The sequence below is a fragment of the Leucopleurus acutus genome (genome assembly GCF_964270905.1).
Source record: "Leucopleurus acutus genome assembly, chromosome: 2".
In the NCBI taxonomy this organism is placed as follows: domain Eukaryota; kingdom Metazoa; phylum Chordata; class Mammalia; order Artiodactyla; family Delphinidae; genus Leucopleurus; species Leucopleurus acutus.
Genome location: NC_139143.1, coordinates 69834435 through 69853721, shown reverse-complemented (window position 1 = coordinate 69853721; position 19287 = coordinate 69834435). Strand labels below are relative to the sequence as shown.

The window sequence follows — 19287 nt, the reverse complement described above, 5'->3', positions numbered from 1 at the left end:
TACCATCTTCCTTAATGTCATTAAAATGTCATTCCTTTGCAAATTAAAATGCAAATTGAATATAATTCCAACCAACTTTTTTTAACTAAGCAAAGTGATTTTAAAATTAATATGAAAGAATAAAAGTGTAAAAACTGACAAAAATTTTTGGAAAAGTTTAGTAAGAGAAGATATTACCCAGCGCCAGACCTTAAAAGCCAACTACACAAATACTGATAACTCTAAATGTGTATGTGTCTGTGTGTCCGTGCGTCTGTATGTCTGTGTATCTCAACACTGACTACAGACAACAGACATACTGTAATCAAAAGCAAATGATATTGGCATAGGAATAATCAAAAGGTAAATGAATAAAATAAGGAGTAAAAAACAGCCATGTATGTGTAAGAACTTAATATGTGCCAAAGCTGGGATTCCAGTGGGAAAATAGTTGTTTCTTTGATATAATAAACGATGCTGATGTAATTGGCTATCCATTTGGAAGAAAACAAAGACCCTTAGAATCCTACGTTCAAAAATAAATTCCAGACAAAACAAAATCTAAGGATAAAAAATAAGACTTACAGACATAAGAAAAAACATTAAGTTCATTTTTATGACCTCAAAGGTGGTAGTGGGAGACCTTGTGCAAGACAAGAGCCCCTAAATCCATAACAGAAAGCATCAGCAGGATACAGAGGGGACTTCTCCTGTGTCTCAGAATTTCCACTAAAACCTTCAGGTTGAGGCTCTGAATGGTAAGTGTCCTCAGTACTGAGGAGAGGCATGAGAAACATCCCAGTGACCTTCCCAAGAGCAAATCCTATGATTAACAGTTACCCTCACCCAGAAGGCTAGAGATTCATCTGGGAGGAGATTTCTTTTTTTTTTTTTTTGCGGTCCGCGAGCCTCTCACTGTTGTGGCCTCTCCCGTTGCGGAGCACAGGCTCCGGACGCGCAGGCTCAGCGGCCATGGCTCACGGGTCCAGCCGCTCCGCGGCATGTGGGATCCTCCCGGACCGGGGCACGAACCCGTGTCCCCTGCATCGGCAGGCGGACTCTCAACCACTGCGCCACCAGGGAAGCCCGGGAGGAGATTTCTTTAAAGAGGATTCTCAGGAATAGGGATCCATGAGCATGTCCCCCCTTCTCTTAGGTGAAGGGAAGGAGGTATTTCCCCTCAACTCAGGCCCAGCCAGGGAGGAACCAATAGAATCCCGCATGGAGAATGGGGTTGTCTACTGTCGAGAGCTGGCATCCCTCACTCCTGGCTGAGGTTTGCTGAGGGACAGAAGTCGGTAAGTCCCTGCAGTGCTACTCCTGGAGCATGAAGATGGAAGGGCTTTATAGATGTCCCTGGGTATCTGAGGACCCATCTGAGGTCAGACTATGGTGCGTGCCCCTTGCCCAGAGAAGCTGGCTGGAGCAGACTGCGATGGTGGGTTTAGGAGGGTAATGACGGAGGCTGATTCTTGTCATACTGAAGGGACTCAGTCCCAGAGAGCTGCTTGCTGGATCGATGGGAGCCCAGAGTGGACAGCAGAGGGCAGGAGTGAGTTGCCATAAGCAGGGGAGGGTGGAAAAGGGTGGTGGATGCGAGCGGGTGCACACACTACCTGTGTCAGGTGGATCCCTGGGGGGTGCTGAAGAACCCACTAATGTACCCCACAGAAGAAGCAGTAGTGGGATATCTGCTATGATTGGGGTTAGCCAAGAGAAAATGGTAAGTGGCCTGGCTAGGTGAACATGGCCTTGCCTTTTTCCCTTTAACACTCCCTCCCTTGGCCATGACCTCAGAGGAGCCAGAAGTCGGGGTGGGAGGAGGTGGACCAAGGAGAGTAAGAAAACAGACCCAGCCCTTATGCCACTGCTGGTCCCCAAGATTTAGGGGGTCAGCACAAAGTTAAGGAAAGGTGTGAAGCTTATTGGATGTTAAATTAAAATATTGACTTGGACTGAACTGGCTTTTTTGTCACCTAGCAAATTAACAAAATTTACAAAACTGAAAAAGATTGATAATATTCAGTCCTGGTAAGAATATAGGAAAACAGACATGATCACATAATGCTCATGGCAGTAGTAGTTGCTTTGGGGAGAAGTAATTTGCCGGTATGGAGTAACGTTTAATGAAGGCACAGTCCTTGACCTAGAAATTCTACTTTTTAAATTTGTATTTCCTTGATGCCTAATGATGTTAAGCAATAGAAATCCTTCTTTTAAGAATCTATCCAATAGAAACAAATATAACACAGTGAAAGAATACACACACACACATATATATACATACATATATATATATATATATATATAGAGAGAGAGAGAGAGAGAGAGAGAGAGTCAGTGTTGTTGGTACAAAAAAAAAAATGGCAACAGCCTGAGGATGCTCATAAGTATGGGACACTGGAATAATCATAGTAAATCCATGCACGGGAATGTATTCTATTAATAGGTAGATTTGCATACATTGATCTGGAGAAATGTTCATGAAACATTAAGAAAAAGTTACAGAATAATCTTTATAATGTGATCTCTTTTTTTTAAAGAAAAGTAAAGAAACAAAAAGAAAGTGTGTGTGTGTGTGTGTGTGTTGAAAGGACATGGAGAAGAGTGTGGAAGAATACATACAAGTACTAGCCTTGGCCACCTTGTTCGTAGGAGGGTGCAAGGAGGAGATGGTTCGTCTTTATTCAGGGCTTTATGGTTTGACTCACTACAATGATTCAGAAACCCAGGCAGCCACCTTATGTAATTAAAAATAAAATCCCACTATGTAGTGTAAAGGGGACGAAATGAAGGAAACATGATCCATTGCTTTGGTTTAAAGTATTGCTACCTCCCACGGTGGGGGCCATTTCTTAGAGTGGACACAGGCTGGGTGCTCCCTAAAGTTTTTCCAATAACTGTTTGACGTTGAGTCAGGCGTCTACTTTCTCTTGGCCTCATCTGCAAAATGGAGATCCTAAGAGTAGGTGATTGTTCAATTATTCCAAAGCTATAAACTCCAATAATAAGCTATTTGTGTAGAAAGAATGTTATCATGGGACATATTTCAGAAGCAGTAGAACCTGATCAATGGTGTGTTGGAGCCGAGGGGTGGGGAGATGGTGGTGTGAAGGGCTTCTACTGATGAGCTGAATTTAGGGCTGGGAAAGATGCCTGACCTGTAAGAGAGTCATTTTTTGGCCCCCAGCATCAAAGCAGGGCAGTGAGAGTCTTTACAGTAGGATCTAGGATTTCCCCTTTTCTTCTGTTTAGTAAGTTTGGCATGAAAAAGAGAGAAGCTGGTGTGAGGGAAAGAGCAGTGGACAGAGCAGGTACAGAATCTCCAAGGCTGACCCCCAGGGGCCACTCCAAATCAGCCCTGACCTTGGCCCTGGGGAGCTGTCTGCCCAGACAGAAGAGTATTTGGTTCCAGGGGTAGGAGAAGCACCCCAACCCCTGAGACAGACGGGGCGAGGGGAGGAGTCTTAGCTCCTGGTCAGGCATTGCTCCCTGGCTTTACCTTACCGGCAGGGTACCCCGCTCCTCTCACCGCCCCTCTTCCTACCACCCCAGGAGGGAGAAGGAGACACTCACCCAGCACCAAGAGGCGGACGCGTGACTTGGAGATGCCACCCAGGTCCCTCAGCAGTGAGACAGAGCACTCGTACGTGCCGTTGTCATCCATGGTCAACCGGTCAATGGTGATGGAGGCATCTGACTGCTTGACGTTGCCTGATACATTGACGCGGTTCTGATAAAGTTCACCGTAGATGTAGGTTTGGGTCGAAAATGTCCAGATGAGCACCGTTTCCTGTGAGGAAGAAGAAATACCACTTGGTCTTCAGCCTAAGGCCCTGGCATGATGCTCCAGCCTGCCCTGACTACCCTCACCCACCATTCCCAGGCCCAGGTGTACTGACACACCAACCCTGCAGAACAAAGAGCTCTATACGTGGTGTCCATTTGTGGATTCCTCTTATGATGTATTTATATGTTTTTAGTGAAAATACTGAAAGCCCAGGGCAGGTAGGCAGTTCATACCAGAGGAGCACGTGTGAGTAAGTGAGGCTTTCACCTCTCGTAACCTCTGGTACCTCTTACCCATTCCATTTTAGTTCATTGTCTGTTCTCAGACAGCCAACCAATATTTATTGAACACCTACTATGTGCAGGCATTGTGCTAGGTAGCCATCCTTGGCTTCCAAGCCCCCTTTATTTATTTGACTCTCGCCTTTGGAATTTGTTTATTCATTAGTATACTTATCATTTATCAAACAGAACATAGTACTAGCTAAGATCACTACTTTTGAACCAGACTGCCTCAGTTCAAATCCCAGTTCTGCCACTTACTAGTTCTATGACCTTGAGCAAAATGCTGACCTCTCTATGACTCCACATCTTCATCTACAAAGTGGAGATAATGATAAGAACACTTGTATCATAGGATTTTTGTGAGAGCTAAAGTAGAAAATATATGCAAAGCAGAAGCCACCTCGGGTAAATGAGTAGAGAACTGGCAAGTCCCCAAGTTACTTCATTTGGAAAGGTCAGAGAGAGGTCAGAGAGATACGAGCAAAAGTCAAGACGAGGCCACCAGAAAGCCAAGGGAGGGGGATTCCAAGATAGGAAAGTGGTTGATAGTTGGAAAAGTTGGGAGAAATGAAATAAGATGAGGACTGAATCAGCACACTGAATTTAACAAAAGAGAAGCTGCTGGTGATTTCGGTGGAGCATTAGGGGAGGAAGGCTGACCATGCCGGGTAGGGAAGAGAGTGTGGAGACATAGCGTCAGGTCTGACGCCTGGGCATGCTCTTTACGCAAATCAGGAAAAGGCGCTCTAGCTGTTGGACAGACACACCTTTGCCAAGCTAATGGCAGTCAGGCGCCCTGGGCTGGGTCCCCAAGTGCATAATCTGCCCAACCACATACAACAGCCCTGGTAGCGGCAGATAACTCAGGAAGCTTGGCTGAGAAGGGGAGGAGCGACAAGGTGGGAGATGAGGACCTGCCTTGGGCTGTGGACCCGTCTGTGGATGCTGGCCTTTCCCAGGTCAGTTCTTTTCTGACCTACTGGCTCTGCCAAGGACTCTTCATGCCCCAACCCTCCTCCCAATCACAGCCATCCTAAGGCTTCCCCCTCCTGGGATCTCCCCCAAGTCACCCCCCAACCCTTGCTAGGACCTGTCACAATAATCTCCTTGAGGGCACAGGTTAAATCCCTTGCTCTGCAGCCTTGCTTGCTCTCAAGGGGCCTGCCTCAAATCCTTTAGAAAGTAAGGGATCCATCAGTCAACAAAAGATCTTTAGCGTTTATCTCAGCACTCAGAAGCGTACCTACCAGAGACCTAACGTCTTGTGTGCTGAATACATGTGACGGTGAAAGAATGTGTCTTCAGTTTCTACAAGCTAAAGGCAGCAGCTGCCCTCTCTAGGTTTTTTCCTGGGGTTCTGGAAACAGATAGGACATGTGCTCTGTCCCATCAGGGTGCCTTGGGCAACAGACAATAAGGTGCCTCAGGCCAAGATTTGCTTTCCTTTCTCATCCTGCTGCTCTAGGACTTGGGTGTCCTGGGTTCCCCTTTCTTTTCTGTCAGGGAAAAAGCTAAATGCTTTCACTCTGAGTAGTTGGGGATCTAATGCCAGGCATGTGTGCATTTTAAAAGTAGAACTCACTTCAAAAATTATTAATAGGGACCTCCCTGGCAGTCCAGTGGCTAAGACTCCTTGCTTCCACTGCATGGGGCATGGGTTCCATCCCCCTGGGGGGAACTAAGATCCCACATCCTGCACACATGGTCCAAAAAAAAAAAAAATATATATATATATATATATATAATGAATAGATGTTCCTCTTCTTACAGTTAAAGAAATGTGAATTTGATCAGTAATGAGATACTTTTTCACTCATCAAATTGGCGAATATCAAATAGTTTGAGACTACTCTGTTAGAGTTCACCAACTACACTGTTGTTGGTGAACATGAAGATTGGTCTGACATCCAATGAAAGCAATTTGACATTATTTATCCAAATTTTAAATTCACATAGCCTTTGACCCAGAAGTTCATTTTTAATAATTTATCTTATCTATAAATATATATTTATAAATAATGATAATAATATTTAAAATATACCTAGAGACATATATATAAGGATGTTTATTGCAGCATTATTTGTAGCAGCAAAATATAGGAAACAAACCAAATGTCCATCATTGGTACGTATAGAGCATTCATAAAATGTGATACTTAATGAAAATATTTTAAAAAGAATGAGATAGATATAAATGTACTGACATATGGAAAGAGTTCCAAGGTATATTAAGAGGAAGAAAAGCCAAGTGGAAGACAGTATGCATGTAGTTTATATAAACATACATATTCATATACATATATGTAAATATATGTCTATGTTTGTGTGTGTATGGTATACATGTGGAGCATCTATAGAAGTCCATCCCCAAATCTGGTAATAGTGGTTGCCTTTGGTGAGGGGAATAGGGGACTGGGATTCTAGGGTCAAAAGTAGATGTATTTTCATGCGTGTGAATATATACATTCACATTTTCTTGAATTGGCGTAAAGAATCATTGGAAGGATACACAAGAAACTAAATCTTAGCCAAAAGTGATATTCACAATACTGAATGATTGTAGCAGAGATACCAATCAGTCAGAATAAACGCTGGCCCCAAAGAACCAGTACCAGTGAAAATTAGCCTTGCTGGGGAGGACAGAGAGATAGAAGGATTAGGGTGTGGAAACTGGGTAGATAGGACAAGAGGGGCAGGGATAGGAATGAGACTTCTCCATGTACACTTTCAGGATGTTTTCATTTTTGAGCCATGGGATTACTATTTATTCCAAAATAGAACATAAAATCTTCCCATAGTCCCCAAAAGAACCCAAACAGGAAAAAACTGTAATAAAATTTGGCTTCAAGGGAGAGTGCTATGCTAATCAAAAGGAATGATACAGTTTAGGTCATTTGAGACTGACCAACAGAAAGATGTTTTGGGGAAGGTGACTCTTTCACACTAGAGGTGGCATAATATGGCCCTCCCTGGGTCCAACATTCACTGCTCCCTCCCCACCCATCCCAGCCTGGGCGCTAACTAGGTTTATTCTGCCTAACATTTATTGAATGGCTTTGTAGTGCTTAGCCTCCAAGAGGTCATGGTCAGGCGGTACTCATGACGCTCCCAACTTTTTAAAGATCCTTACCGTATGAGTCCTTAGAAGCTTGTCCCATTGGATAAATCCATCTCGGTTGAGGGAGGAAGTTTGGTAGGTGCATGGAAGGGTAACGCTCTTTCCCCGAGCAGCCCGAAGAACATCCTTTGGGGTTTCCACAAAGATGGCGTGGACAGTCACCCAGACTGGAAAGAAAGTGGGAAGTAACTGACATGGGCATTCATACTCATTCCCCACCGGACCTCTGAGGGAATGGCCAGTGACGCTCTTCCAGCCACAGCTAGACACACTACAACTGAGATCTCGGCCATGGCACACCAGCTGTTCTCCACCAGGCCCGGGGTGAAGACAAACACGTGTACCTTGGTTCACCCTGTCCCCATCCCACGGCATCTCAACAAAGTTAATTGCATTTTGTGATGGGTAAAACCCCGGCTCTGCGCCCCAGCCCCACCTCTTACACACTGTGTAAGCTTTGTCAGCCTCAGTTCTCATCCATAAAAAGGGACACTAGTGTTCTCAGAGCTCTTGGGAGAATTAAACAAGATAATGCGTATAAACGCTTTGCTTAATGCCTGGCACATAGAACGCTCTCAATAAATATTTCCCACCGTCTTTTTTGTTGTGGTGATGATGATGATTTATTCATTTATTTAGCAAATATTTATGGAGTGCTTAAATATGGTAAGAAAGTTGATGAATAAGATTAAGTCAGGTAAAGAGAGAGAGGGTTCTCCGAGGGGAATTTATTCTGTATAAGTTTATCAGAAGAAAGATGAGAAAAAGATCGTGGCCACATCAGTATCTCCCATCACATACATTCTTCTTGCCGTGTGACTTTGACTCTCCTCCATCAAGAGGCAGGGTCCATGTTCCACCCCTTGAATCTGGGGGGACCTAGGACTACAGTGTGAGTGACGCCCATTAGGCAGAAGCTCTAGTAAATGGATTTCCTTCCTATATAGTCTGGATACCCTTTAAACTGCTGATTTTTATGCTGTTTCCCAGGACGGGCAATTTCGTACTCAGGCCCATCAGCAATATCCCTCCTTACTGCAGGTTGCTGTGTTGGGGATTGGGTTCCCATGGATACAACATCTCTGCCTTTCCTACCCATTTCTATGTTGTCCTTCTATGTGCAGTAGCTGTTTAATCAGCCCTCAGATTTTCCCCAGGAGGAATTGCTCTATATGTAGGTATAGATTCGGTGTGTCTGTGGGAGGAGGTGAGCTCAGCGTCTTTCTATGCAGCCATTTTGGGCCACTCCTGTACCAGTCCATATTTAATACACAACTTCTCTATGGCCATTTCAGAAAGTAGCATAGCATTGAGTTTAAATGCACAGGCTTCAGAGCTAGAATGCGTCCACTGGAATTCCAGTTCCTTTATCTACTAAATGTATAATCTTGAGGAGTTTACGTAAGCTCTCTGTGCCAGGGTCCTCACTTGAAAAATGGGTTGTTTAGAGATTAAATAACATGAAATGTGTACTTTGTTTAGAATGACTCCGGACCCATAATCAGTGCTCAACATATGACAGTTACATTATGTATATGTGTGTTCAATATATTCTCTCTATATATATTCACATCGAATAACTTCCACTTCTCATCCCATAGTCTTTCGTTGAGGCACAACCTTAGTTAGAAGTTAATCACGAGAGATAACCACCTACCACCACCACGGGTGAACTATCATAAAGGAATAATAATTACTAATGATTATAACTAAAGAATAGATCAATTTTAGAGACCACTACAAAAGCGAGTAAAAGTCATTTTATGTTAATTTGTGAGGGAAGAGATTGAAATGAACGGATGAGAAAGAACTCATAAAGAAAAGGAAAAAATCTTGGACAAGTATAGAGCACTATTTAAATGCTATTTGTAAACCTGAGAAGGATCTTTAAAGGCTGATCTGGTGCCCCGAGACACACTTACATTTTCCATAATCCTAGATGAGAATTTATCCTGTGTTTAAGACCTTCACGCCAACAGCCATCACTGGAAATCCTCCACAGCTAATCAAATCCTTCTCACTGATTCAGTTAGTATCCTCTTTTTCTGACATCCCTGGCAGCAAAGACATCTGGCTTAACTTCTCAATAATTTCCCAACATGAACTCAGAGGATTCTGACGTTTGCAATCACCAACTTTCTCACCCACAGTTCTGTAATAAACTGTAATAAACCCAGTTCCTTTCACCTCTTTCTATAGGCTTATTGTTTATTAGCTCTGTGGCCCTGGTTTTTCTGTTCTGTGGAATCTGCATCCTACTCAGTGGATGAGACAAAAGTACCAGGTGGGACATCTAATCCACCATCAGAAAACTAGGAAGTGCAGAAGTTTGCTTCTAGAGCCTTCCAACACCCTCCCTTTCTACTTGTTTGTACAGATCTACATTGGGTATCTTCTTTCCAGTTGCCAGAACCCATGCTCTCCCCAGTAGTTGCAGCTCTCCCATCCTGTTGCTGCCGACAGCTGTGTCCCTCAGGCTCCAGAGGTATTCCTTCTTTCCTGCTCCCTCCCCACTCTCCTTTTTTTCTCAAGGCTGAGTTCTTCTGATATTCACGAAGACCATCCATCTGATAAGCTAATTCATTATAAGGTGTTAAAAACAAATCGTTCAGTGATGTGTTAACCTTCTCAAGGGTATACGAATGGGAGGAGCAGGTGCTCTCACCTGCAGGGAAGGAATCAAAATCTCACAGCACAATAGGGGTTTGCTGAGGAAGACATTTTAACCACATACATTGTCCTAGAGAAAATGCCCCAAGGCTCTCAAGCAGAGTAGATGACTCTGTCCTTTGTGCCATGGGTACCACCCACGAGTACCTTCATCCTAGCACTCTCTCATGAGAGTTTTTTACATATGGCAGAGTGGCCAAGAGCACAAACGCTGGAGCCAAACTGCCCGGGCTGTCATCCTCATTCTTAGTTTTCCTAGCTGTGTAACCTTGCACAACTTAATTAACTTCTCTGTGCCTCAGTTTCCTCGACTATAAAATGAGGATAATAATATTATCTAACGCCAGGTTGTTGTGAGGGTTGGATGAAAACATATTTAGCATGCACGACCTTCATCCTGGCACATAAGCAAGAACTATGCCAGCATTCCCTATTGTCACATCCTTCTCCTCTGCCACACTGTTTTTCCTGCCTTTTCATATCCTCAGGGCTCAGAAAACTGCCTAACACTTAGGAGATGCTCAAATAAGTGCTCTTGGACAGCAAACTGAATGAGTTCTAGAGAACTTAAGTTTAAAAGATGGGTAGGATTTGCAACCAGAGAAACTTGGTTGAAGAACTTACCTTACACATTGCTAGAAAATGTCAAAAAAAAAATATTAAATTAAGAACAAAAGGAGCCCAGGGAGGGGATGCCAAGTCTGCAAGTGGCCCCAGATGGAAATGGGAAAGGTCATTTAACCTCCCTAAGTGGGCGGGGTGTGAAGAGACAGCTTGAAGCCTCCAGGACTGCTTGTAAATAATTAAGGCTTGTTAAGAAGATAATAAAGTGTCTCTTGAGAGCTAACCAGAAAGCAATACATCCAAGGAGAATAATAAAATGCTCGATGGACTGGCGGCTTTAGGCGTACACAGCACATTATGGGAACCCTTGGGAAACTGGCAGGAATGCTCCACTTAGCGAAATCCATTTGCTCAGAGTAACCACATTCTTAGTTAGGGAGGAGGTGCCCGAGGCCAGAAAGGGCCCATCGCACCCCAGGACTAGATACATGCTCTGACATTGAGAAAGCGCTGGTCTCTAGGGAAAGGGGTGCAGCTCTCACACGCACGTGCATGTTGGTTTGTTCTGCCCCCCCACAAGGTGGGAATGACTCCCAGAGGCTCTCAGACTGGCAGATGGGGGAGGAGGGATGGAGAGTTGGGGAGGGGGGATAGAACTCCATGGATGTTTGAGGAACTCTTTGTTCAACATGGATCTTTAGGAATCTATGAATCCTGGTCCATTTAATGAATTTTTCCTAAGGCCCTAGTTTAGTGCAAGGCCCTGGGAAAATGATCAGAGGCATCTTCATGCCCCACCTCCTCCAGGAATCCACCTGGACCATCCCAGCCCTTACTGGCTTCGCTGAAGCGCTTCAGGGAGCATGCACCCCACGCACACGTCATTCTCACGTCAGTGTGGGTCTATGTGTGTGGGCCATCTCTCCTCATCATAGGGCAGCTCCTTCCAGCAGGGTCTGTGTCTCAGACTTCTCTTGTACCCATTGCTTGCTAGTTCCCACCCCAAGGTATGTACACAGAGCTGGGGGCTAAGAAGACTTTACTGATTGAGGGGTTCATGAAACAGTCCCTGCCTAGGAAGCAGTTAGCCAGCATCACTGTCAGCCAGCATCCTAATAGAGCCTAATTAAGTGTTAAGTGCAAATGATAAGGAGTGAAGTGTAGGGGTTGGGGGGGGGGCGGTTGGAGAGGGGAGGGACTTGGAAGAAGGATTTTAATGGAAAGCCTTATTGAGGAGGTGGGACTTGAAATAGCCCCCAAGGGATTCAATTCACCATGTTGAACTTGTGCATAGAAGAGAGTAAAGCAGGATGCAACACTGTACATGCAACAGTATCCTACTTCCACAAAGCCACAGAGGGGAAGCAAATTCTTAGAAGAAAATATACCACATACAGAATTAATACCAGTTATCTCTGGATTCTGGGATGATGGGTTTCTTCTTTGTGTATTTTTATTTTCCAGATGTTCTGCAACAGACGTGCGGTACTCTTGTAACCATAAAGCCGTGTTACAGTTTTATATGTCAAGCAGGAAGTGAAGAAGTAGAGAGGTGAGGGCAGCGTATTTTGTCAAGGAGCTCACGTAACACACAAGGTGGGAAAGCTGGAGCCAGAGGGCCATGAAAGGTCCTGAGAAGGTTTCTTTCGTCCCCTCTGGGATGGAAGATGGAGAGATTTAAGCAGGCTCCTAGGTTATAGGGATGGAACTCCCAGAAAGGAAGAGACTGAAAATAGAGGAGAAGCCAGATGGAGCAAGACCCCCGGCTGGGTGGGGGAGGGCATAGGTGGAGGACTAGCCTTGCCCACAGCAAGAGTCACCTGTTCCCATGTGTACAGAGATAGAGAAGTTGGTGGGCAGGTGTGGGGAAGTGAGCTCTGACGGGGGGCCCTGTCCTCCATATTTTATGCCTCTCTCCCAGGGAACTTTGTGACAGTCCTAAGTGGGAGCGTCTGTCTGTCACCATGTTGTGCCCATGCCAGGTATTTATGGCATCCCTGACTCACCAGGGAACTTTGTGACAGTCCTAAGTGGGAGCGTCTGTCTGTCACCATGTTGTGCCCATGCCAGGTATTTATGGCATCCCTGACTCACCAGGGCAGAGAATGAGGAAGCAGCCCAAAGGTCCCTTGGTGGTAGGGGAGGAAGGTACCTCAGGAAGGAGCTGGTGTTGAGTGTTAAGTGCAAATGATAAGGAGTTGGTGCCCTGGACAGAGAGGGCTGCTCCAGGGACAGAATGATCTAGGAGCAAAGACAAGCCCAGCAGGCAGGGAGGACATGGACACAAAACCTGAGTGCTGGGCTTCCCTGGTGGTGCAGTGGTTGGGAGTCAGCCTGCCGATGCAGGGGGCACGGGTTCGTGCCCCGGTCCGGGAAGATCCCACACGCCGCGGAGCGGCTGGGCCCGTGAGCCATGGCCGCTGAGCCTGCGCATCCGGAGCCTGTGCTCCGCAATGCGAGAGGCCACAACAGTGAGAGGCCCCCGTACCGCAAAAAAACAAACAAAACACAAAACCGGAGTGCTGCCAAGCTGGGGTAGTTTGAGAAGCAACTAAACTTTACCTCCAAGTCAAATATGTCCTCCACTGGCTGTCTCAGTACTGAAATGCCCACTGCTGAGTGAAGGCGCTGAAGCCCCTGCTAAAACACAAGTGCCCTCTGGGAGGGAGGGAAGACACGGTGAAGTGACTCTCTTCCTTTAACACGCAGGGCAAATCCATTTCCTTAATTAGCCCCTCTCATCCATCCATCCCTAGAAACGATGGGTAATGTTGATAGAAACAAATGCAATTAGGAAATTGAGGCTTGGAGAGAAGCAGGACAGGGTAAGAAGGAAGGGAAGAGAGACAGGATAAGAGATGCTGAGAGTAAACCAGCTTTGCTGCCTGGTGAGGATCAAAAGGGTAGGTACTCATTCATTAACACTCACCCAGCAAACGGCTGTTCCAGGGACTCTGACAGACTCTGGGGACAAAATGGCAAGCAGAGACAGACACAGTTCCTGCGTTCATGGTGTCTGATCCTCTGCGTGAGTCAAATGATAATAAATACATAATCACAGAGGCAAATGTAAAGCCACCATGGTAACAAGTGGTACACATGGCAATGACAGGATATAACAGAGGATTTGGGCACGAGGAGAGGTAGTCCTTAGGAAGGGCCTTTTGAGTTGACATTGGAGAATGAACAGGAGGGAACCACAAGAAAACGGGCGTTGTGACCTCCTGGAGGGGTGGAATAGGGAGGGTGGGAGGGAGGGAGACGCAGGAGGGAAGAGATGTGGGAACATGTGTATACGTATAACTGATTCACTTTGTTATAAAGCAGAAACTAACACACCATTGTAAAGCAATTATACCCCAATAAAGATGTTAAAAAAAGAAAAAAACAAAAATGGGGGAAGAGGTGAGTGGGGGAGAGAACTGCACTGTGCAGAGATCAGGGCACAGGAGAAGGTGGGCCACGTTCCAGAAACTAAAACAAGCCAGTGAGTAGAGATGGAACCAAAGGGGTGGTTTGGGGGGTTGTGATTCCCCCTGTGTGATATCCTTTAGCCTCCCATGATGACTCCAAATAAACACAGAGGCCAAGTACAAACATCATACTTGTGCCATCGGGGAAGTTTAGGACAAACTTCACTATCTGCCAGACTTCACCCCTCAAGATTCTCCTACAAAGCAATTCCGAAGTTATACCACTCCCAGTGCAGCCAGAAATATGGGATGGGCCCAAGTCTGCGAGGCCATGACAGCCATTTGAATCTTTTTTTTTTTTGCTATCTACCATCTATGATTTATTTCAAGCAGTTCTTTTGAGTATGAGGGTTCTTATTTTTGGACTTTCTATAAGGGATACACTTTATTTATTTTTTAACATCTTTATTGGAGTATAATTGCTTTACAAAGTGAATCAGCTTTACATATACGGAGAGTTCTTGCATCAAACGAGCGAACACTCAAAGGAGGGAGAGACAAAAGGTACTTGTCAGTTAGAAAATCACTGATGTCTATCTTTCCATAATTAAATTAGGAGAACAATGAAGAACCCACTGGTAGCAGGAAGAAGCAAGAGTCCTCTAGAGTCTGGCATTTGGTGAGCTAGATATTCAGTTGCTGTGGATTTCCACTGCTTTTCCCCAGGCAGAACATACGGCAGAGACTTGGGAACGCAGGTACCTGAAGCCAGATTAGGCTTACATTCCATAACTATGTTGCTTGCAGGGCTATTGTTACTATACTAGATGGCTGTGCCCCAGAGAAATGGGGTGCTGGTCTGTTTCCACAAATCTTTATCCCAGTCTTCATCGCAAGGAGGGCACTGCCAAGTGCTCTCAGCCAGTCTCTTGTCTAAGTTTCCTGGTTTGGTTGACAACATCCTGCTCAATACAACTTTTGTAGTCACAATTTGAGTATGATGATTGATTTCAGCCCAAGGAATATGGTGAAAGGGACAGGTAGCCAATTTGCAACATCAGCACAATTTGTCAGTTTCTTCCAATTTGGAAATGAAGGAGGCGAATCCAAGGGCACGCTCCAAACACGGATCCCTCCCCAGTAGCCTTCGCCCCACAGCCGTGTCCCAGCAACTCTCACTTCCGGTCCCTGATGTTGGGGGCAGGGTCCCCACTTCCTGTGCCTGGCAGTCTTGGTTCTGGTCACAGCGTGGGGCTGGGGGCTCGGCTGTGGGCATCGTGGTCGCCACCCTCCATGGGCCCCCTTCTCCAGCCCTTCCCACTCCTCAGTGCCCCCCTCCGCAGGCCCATCCTCTTTTAGTCCATCCTCCTCTGGCCCCCAGAATGCTAGTGACCTTGCGGGAGTGAGACTTGGGCTGCCTTCCCTGGGCTTTTTGGAGGCCGTTTTAGAAAAGAAAACCAGGGCTTAGAAATGGGCACTGGGGGAGGCAGTGGGGCTGGTTAGAGGCCAGGTGTTGGTTGGAAAGAAGCCTTATTTGGGGAAGTTGTCCAGATAGAAAGTTAACTTAGATTTGGAGGGGAGAGAAAGGAAAATTATAAAGGAGATAACTGGGCAGAACAGCCCCCAAAAACCAACCACCAAGGACAAGAATCTAGTTGTTTATGTTTAGCACACGTTGTAGAGTCTCACAATTTAAAGGTCAATAGTAGTATCTGAGAATGCTTGGTAAGATGGATGCCCTAGTTGGATTAAAGGGAGTTTTAGATTTGAGGAGAGAACTCAATGAAAAGAGTTGGAGAGGAAAAGAGGACCGGAAAGTTATAACTTGATAGTAGAAAACCAAACATATACTGTGAGCCCTTGTTCTGGAAACTATGATACCAAGGGAAAAAAAAAAAAAAAAAAAAGCATAAGCAGTAGTTCTTATCCCCAAGCTACTTAGGAAAACAAGTCCCAAAGTGGGTGAAAGCTTAAATGGCAGTATAACAGAGGGTCAAAAAAGTGGTTGAGACTTCAAATTCAAATCAGGAAGAAATCACTGGGGCCCAAAGTTACCTAGGAAGGCTATATGGAGAGAAAGGACTTGTGATTTTTTAAGGTTAGAGAGAAAGGAAGGTGTTGACACGACAGGTAGGTCTGATGATAATATTTTTCCAGACCAAGAAGTTCAGGATGTGATATGACAAACATTTTTGTAATGTTCAAGGTGTAAAGGTATAGGAGGCAGTCTAGGTGCTGAAATATTGGGATTTGGGGGAACATTTCAGTGGTTTATAGAGCCTAAACGTGACTTAGGAGAATCTATCCTCGCGATATAAGTCTTATCCTAATAGTAATGGGAAATCAATGAAGAGCTTTAAGTAGGGGTAGTGACATGGTCATAATTTCATTTGAAAAGCTCAGTTTGGCTTCAGGGTGGACAGCAGATAGGAGAAGGGATAAAACAGGCTCCCAAAGCCAGCTGGAGGCTATGGAAGTAGCTTAGGAGAGGCAGTTTACATCGGTGAGGTGGCAGAGGAAAGAGAGAAAGATGAACAGAACATCAAGAGATGTTGGAGGGCTAAAATCATCAGGACATACTGATGACTTGAATTTGTAGCTGAAGGAGAAGGAGCTGTTAAGGGTGATATGGTGGCATCAAAATATGGTCCCAAAATACTTTGAAATTCCTCTGGTTACCAGGGGGTAAGGGTGGGGGGAGGGATAAATTAGAAGATTGGGATTGACATATACACACTACTATGTATAAAGTGGATAATAAGGACCTACTGTATAGCACAGGGAACTCTACTCAATACTCTGTAATGGCCTATATGGGAAAAGAATCTTAAAAAACGGATAAATGTATATGTATAACAGATTCACTTTGCTGTACAGCTGAAACTAACACAACATCATAAATCAACTATACCCCAATAAAAATTTAAAAATAAATAAATACATTAATAAATAAATAGGACCCATATCCACTCCCTTGAGTCTGGGTTCTGTGACTGCTTGATCGATAGAATGTGGTGGAAGTATGGTAATAGATGCTGGATCAGTATCTGGGCCCAGACTTTAAGATACTGGCAGCTTCCACCTTCTGTCTCTCTAGATGTTTGCTCTTATAATCTAGCCACCATGCTGTGAGGAAGCCCAAACTTCCCCGTGGAGAAGTCCACAAAGAGAGGAACTGGAGTTACCACCCACTTGCCAGCCAGTGAGCCAGCATTTTGGAAGTGGGTCCCCCAACCCCAGTCAAGTCACTCCGGTTGATAGTGCAGGGAACAGGGACAAGCTGTCCCTGCCAAGCCCCATCCAAGTTGCAGATTTGTGAGCAAAATAAATGTTTTTTATTATTATCTTCAGTTACTAAGTTACCACTAAGTTAAGGGGTAGTTTATTACAGAGGAATAGAAAACTGTAATGGATGACTGTTGGGTTTGTGGCTTTCATTCCCGGATAGATGGGGTGTCATCTATTGATGTAGAGGTCACTGACAAAGACCCAGATATGGGGTCAAAGACCATGAGTTTGGTTTTCAGCTTGTGAGTTTGAACTGATTCTGAGATGTCTAAGTCGAGAAGTCGTGCAGACTGTTGGATTTACGGTTCTATGGCTCAAGACAGAGGTTGGGTTTGAAGACAGAAATTTGTGAGTCACTTGAAATGGGTGTCAGCTAGAGATGTGGATGTGGATGTAGAAGGGGGTCTGAGTGGAGGGAGCTCTGCCGTTTCATGGTGGGCTGAGGAGCGTGAAGCTGCAAAGAAGACATGAAAGGGTTGGGCCCGGGATGTCGGGGCAGAACCAGGAGAGGGGGAATCATGGGAACTGACAGAATAGAGTGTTTCGGGAAAGAAGGAGGGATTAGCAGGGTGAGGAACTGCCAGGGGTACAAGCACCTGCTGAGCCAGGCGCACTTTCCCCCAGGCTTCCTTCCTGCTGACCAGCATCACAGTAAACAGCGTCGCTGGGTCACCAAGAAGCCCTGGGATGGGACTCTGGAGGGCAAAAAGGCCAGATGAGGATCACAGCCATGCCCATGAACCAGTTCTTTCCCGGAGCCTTGTTTCTCAAACTGTAGTCCCTGGCGTAGCATCACTTGGGAGCTTGCTAGAAATGCATAATCTCGGGACCTACTGAGTCAGTCTGTATTTTGACAAGATCCCCAGATGACTTCTATGCACACGAAAATGTGAGAAGTTAACACACCAATGTAGAGGCTGGGCATTAACTCAGGGAAGCAGTGAGATGGTGCAAAACTGAGCTGCAAGTCGCATGCAGAGAATCAGCCCTAGTCACAGAGATGGCTGTTCATTAAGCCTATCTTTCCTCAAGGTCCTATAGGCAACTCTGAACCTAGACTTTCACATCAGAGTCACCTGGGTAACTTTTCAGAATCAGAGAGATGCCCAGATTCTGCCCCTCTGTATTCTGATTCAGAAGGTCTGGGGGAAGCTGGGCAATTGTAGTTTTACTCCCCAGGTGACTGTGATGGGCAGTCTGGGTTGCCAGCCATGCCCTAAACCACCACTCCTCCCCCTTTGCACACATACCCCTCTTAAGCTGACCATGCATTGCGTCCTTCCCACTTCAAGGCTGGAGCTGGAACTGGAGCATTTTAATCCTGATTTCAGCTCTGACAGGAAGACAGTGTGATTCCACAGGCACATGAGCCCTCCTGTGAGCACTGGCTTCTGAGTCGTGCTCAGGCACCAGCAGGTCATGCCCAGGCTCCAGGTGGGAGCCAGGTCCTGGGGACTGGTGCGGCAACGGGGCTCACAACCATGGAGCAGATGAAAGGCCAGGCTGCCCATCTTGTAGTGCACTTGACGGCTGATACCACTCTGGCTCTGGCCTGAATACCACCCTCTCGGGGTCAAGATGAACTGGGCACAAGGCCACTCTCTTATCTGATTCTCCTTAGATGTACATGTCTGAGGCTGAGCCCTGTAACCCTCACAGCCTGGGCCAGGTCACTGCGTGGACTTAGACGTGCAAGTGACACTGGGTCACACTCTGACAGGGAAGATACCAGGGAGCTCCCCGAGCCTGTGTGACAAACAGGATCATGGCACTGCAGAGTGGACAAGTCTAAGGAATGTAGGGAACATTATCCTGCTGGGGACTGTGGCTCTAACAAAGGCCCCAGGGGAGGGATTCTAAAATGGCAGGATCAACCTCAAAAGGACAAGAGCTTGGAAACTTAGTTCCCATCAAAACCCCACCATGGATGAAGCAACCATGAGCTTACTGAAACTTCTAGATGGGGGAGAAAAAAAATTTGTTTTCTCATCTGGAATATTTTGGGATGATGGATTCCCTTATTTCTCAGTGAAAAGCAGTACTTTCCTAAGTTTTTCAAATTTAAGCGTCGAGGTTTCCTCTAGCTGTAGGAAGATGGGGTTTTTTTGTTGTTGTTGTTTGTTTGTACTTTTTATCAAGTCTTCAAAGATTTTAGTGACTCTGGGCAGAGCTTCTCAGAGA

At 45.6% G+C, this 19287-nt stretch overlaps 1 protein-coding gene across 1 annotated transcript in view; it reads right to left on the bottom strand.

Annotated features, from left to right (window-relative positions):
• Positions 1-19287, bottom strand: part of GPA33 (glycoprotein A33) — a gene marked incomplete at both ends in the record, with an annotated part of 45043 nt that overhangs the window by 21576 nt on the left and 4180 nt on the right. The window contains 2 exons of the mRNA XM_082832680.1: positions 3556-3772; positions 7184-7338. Coding sequence (XP_082688806.1) covers positions 3556-3772; positions 7184-7338 — 372 coding nt within the window. The remainder of the gene's footprint in view (positions 1-3555; positions 3773-7183; positions 7339-19287) is intronic.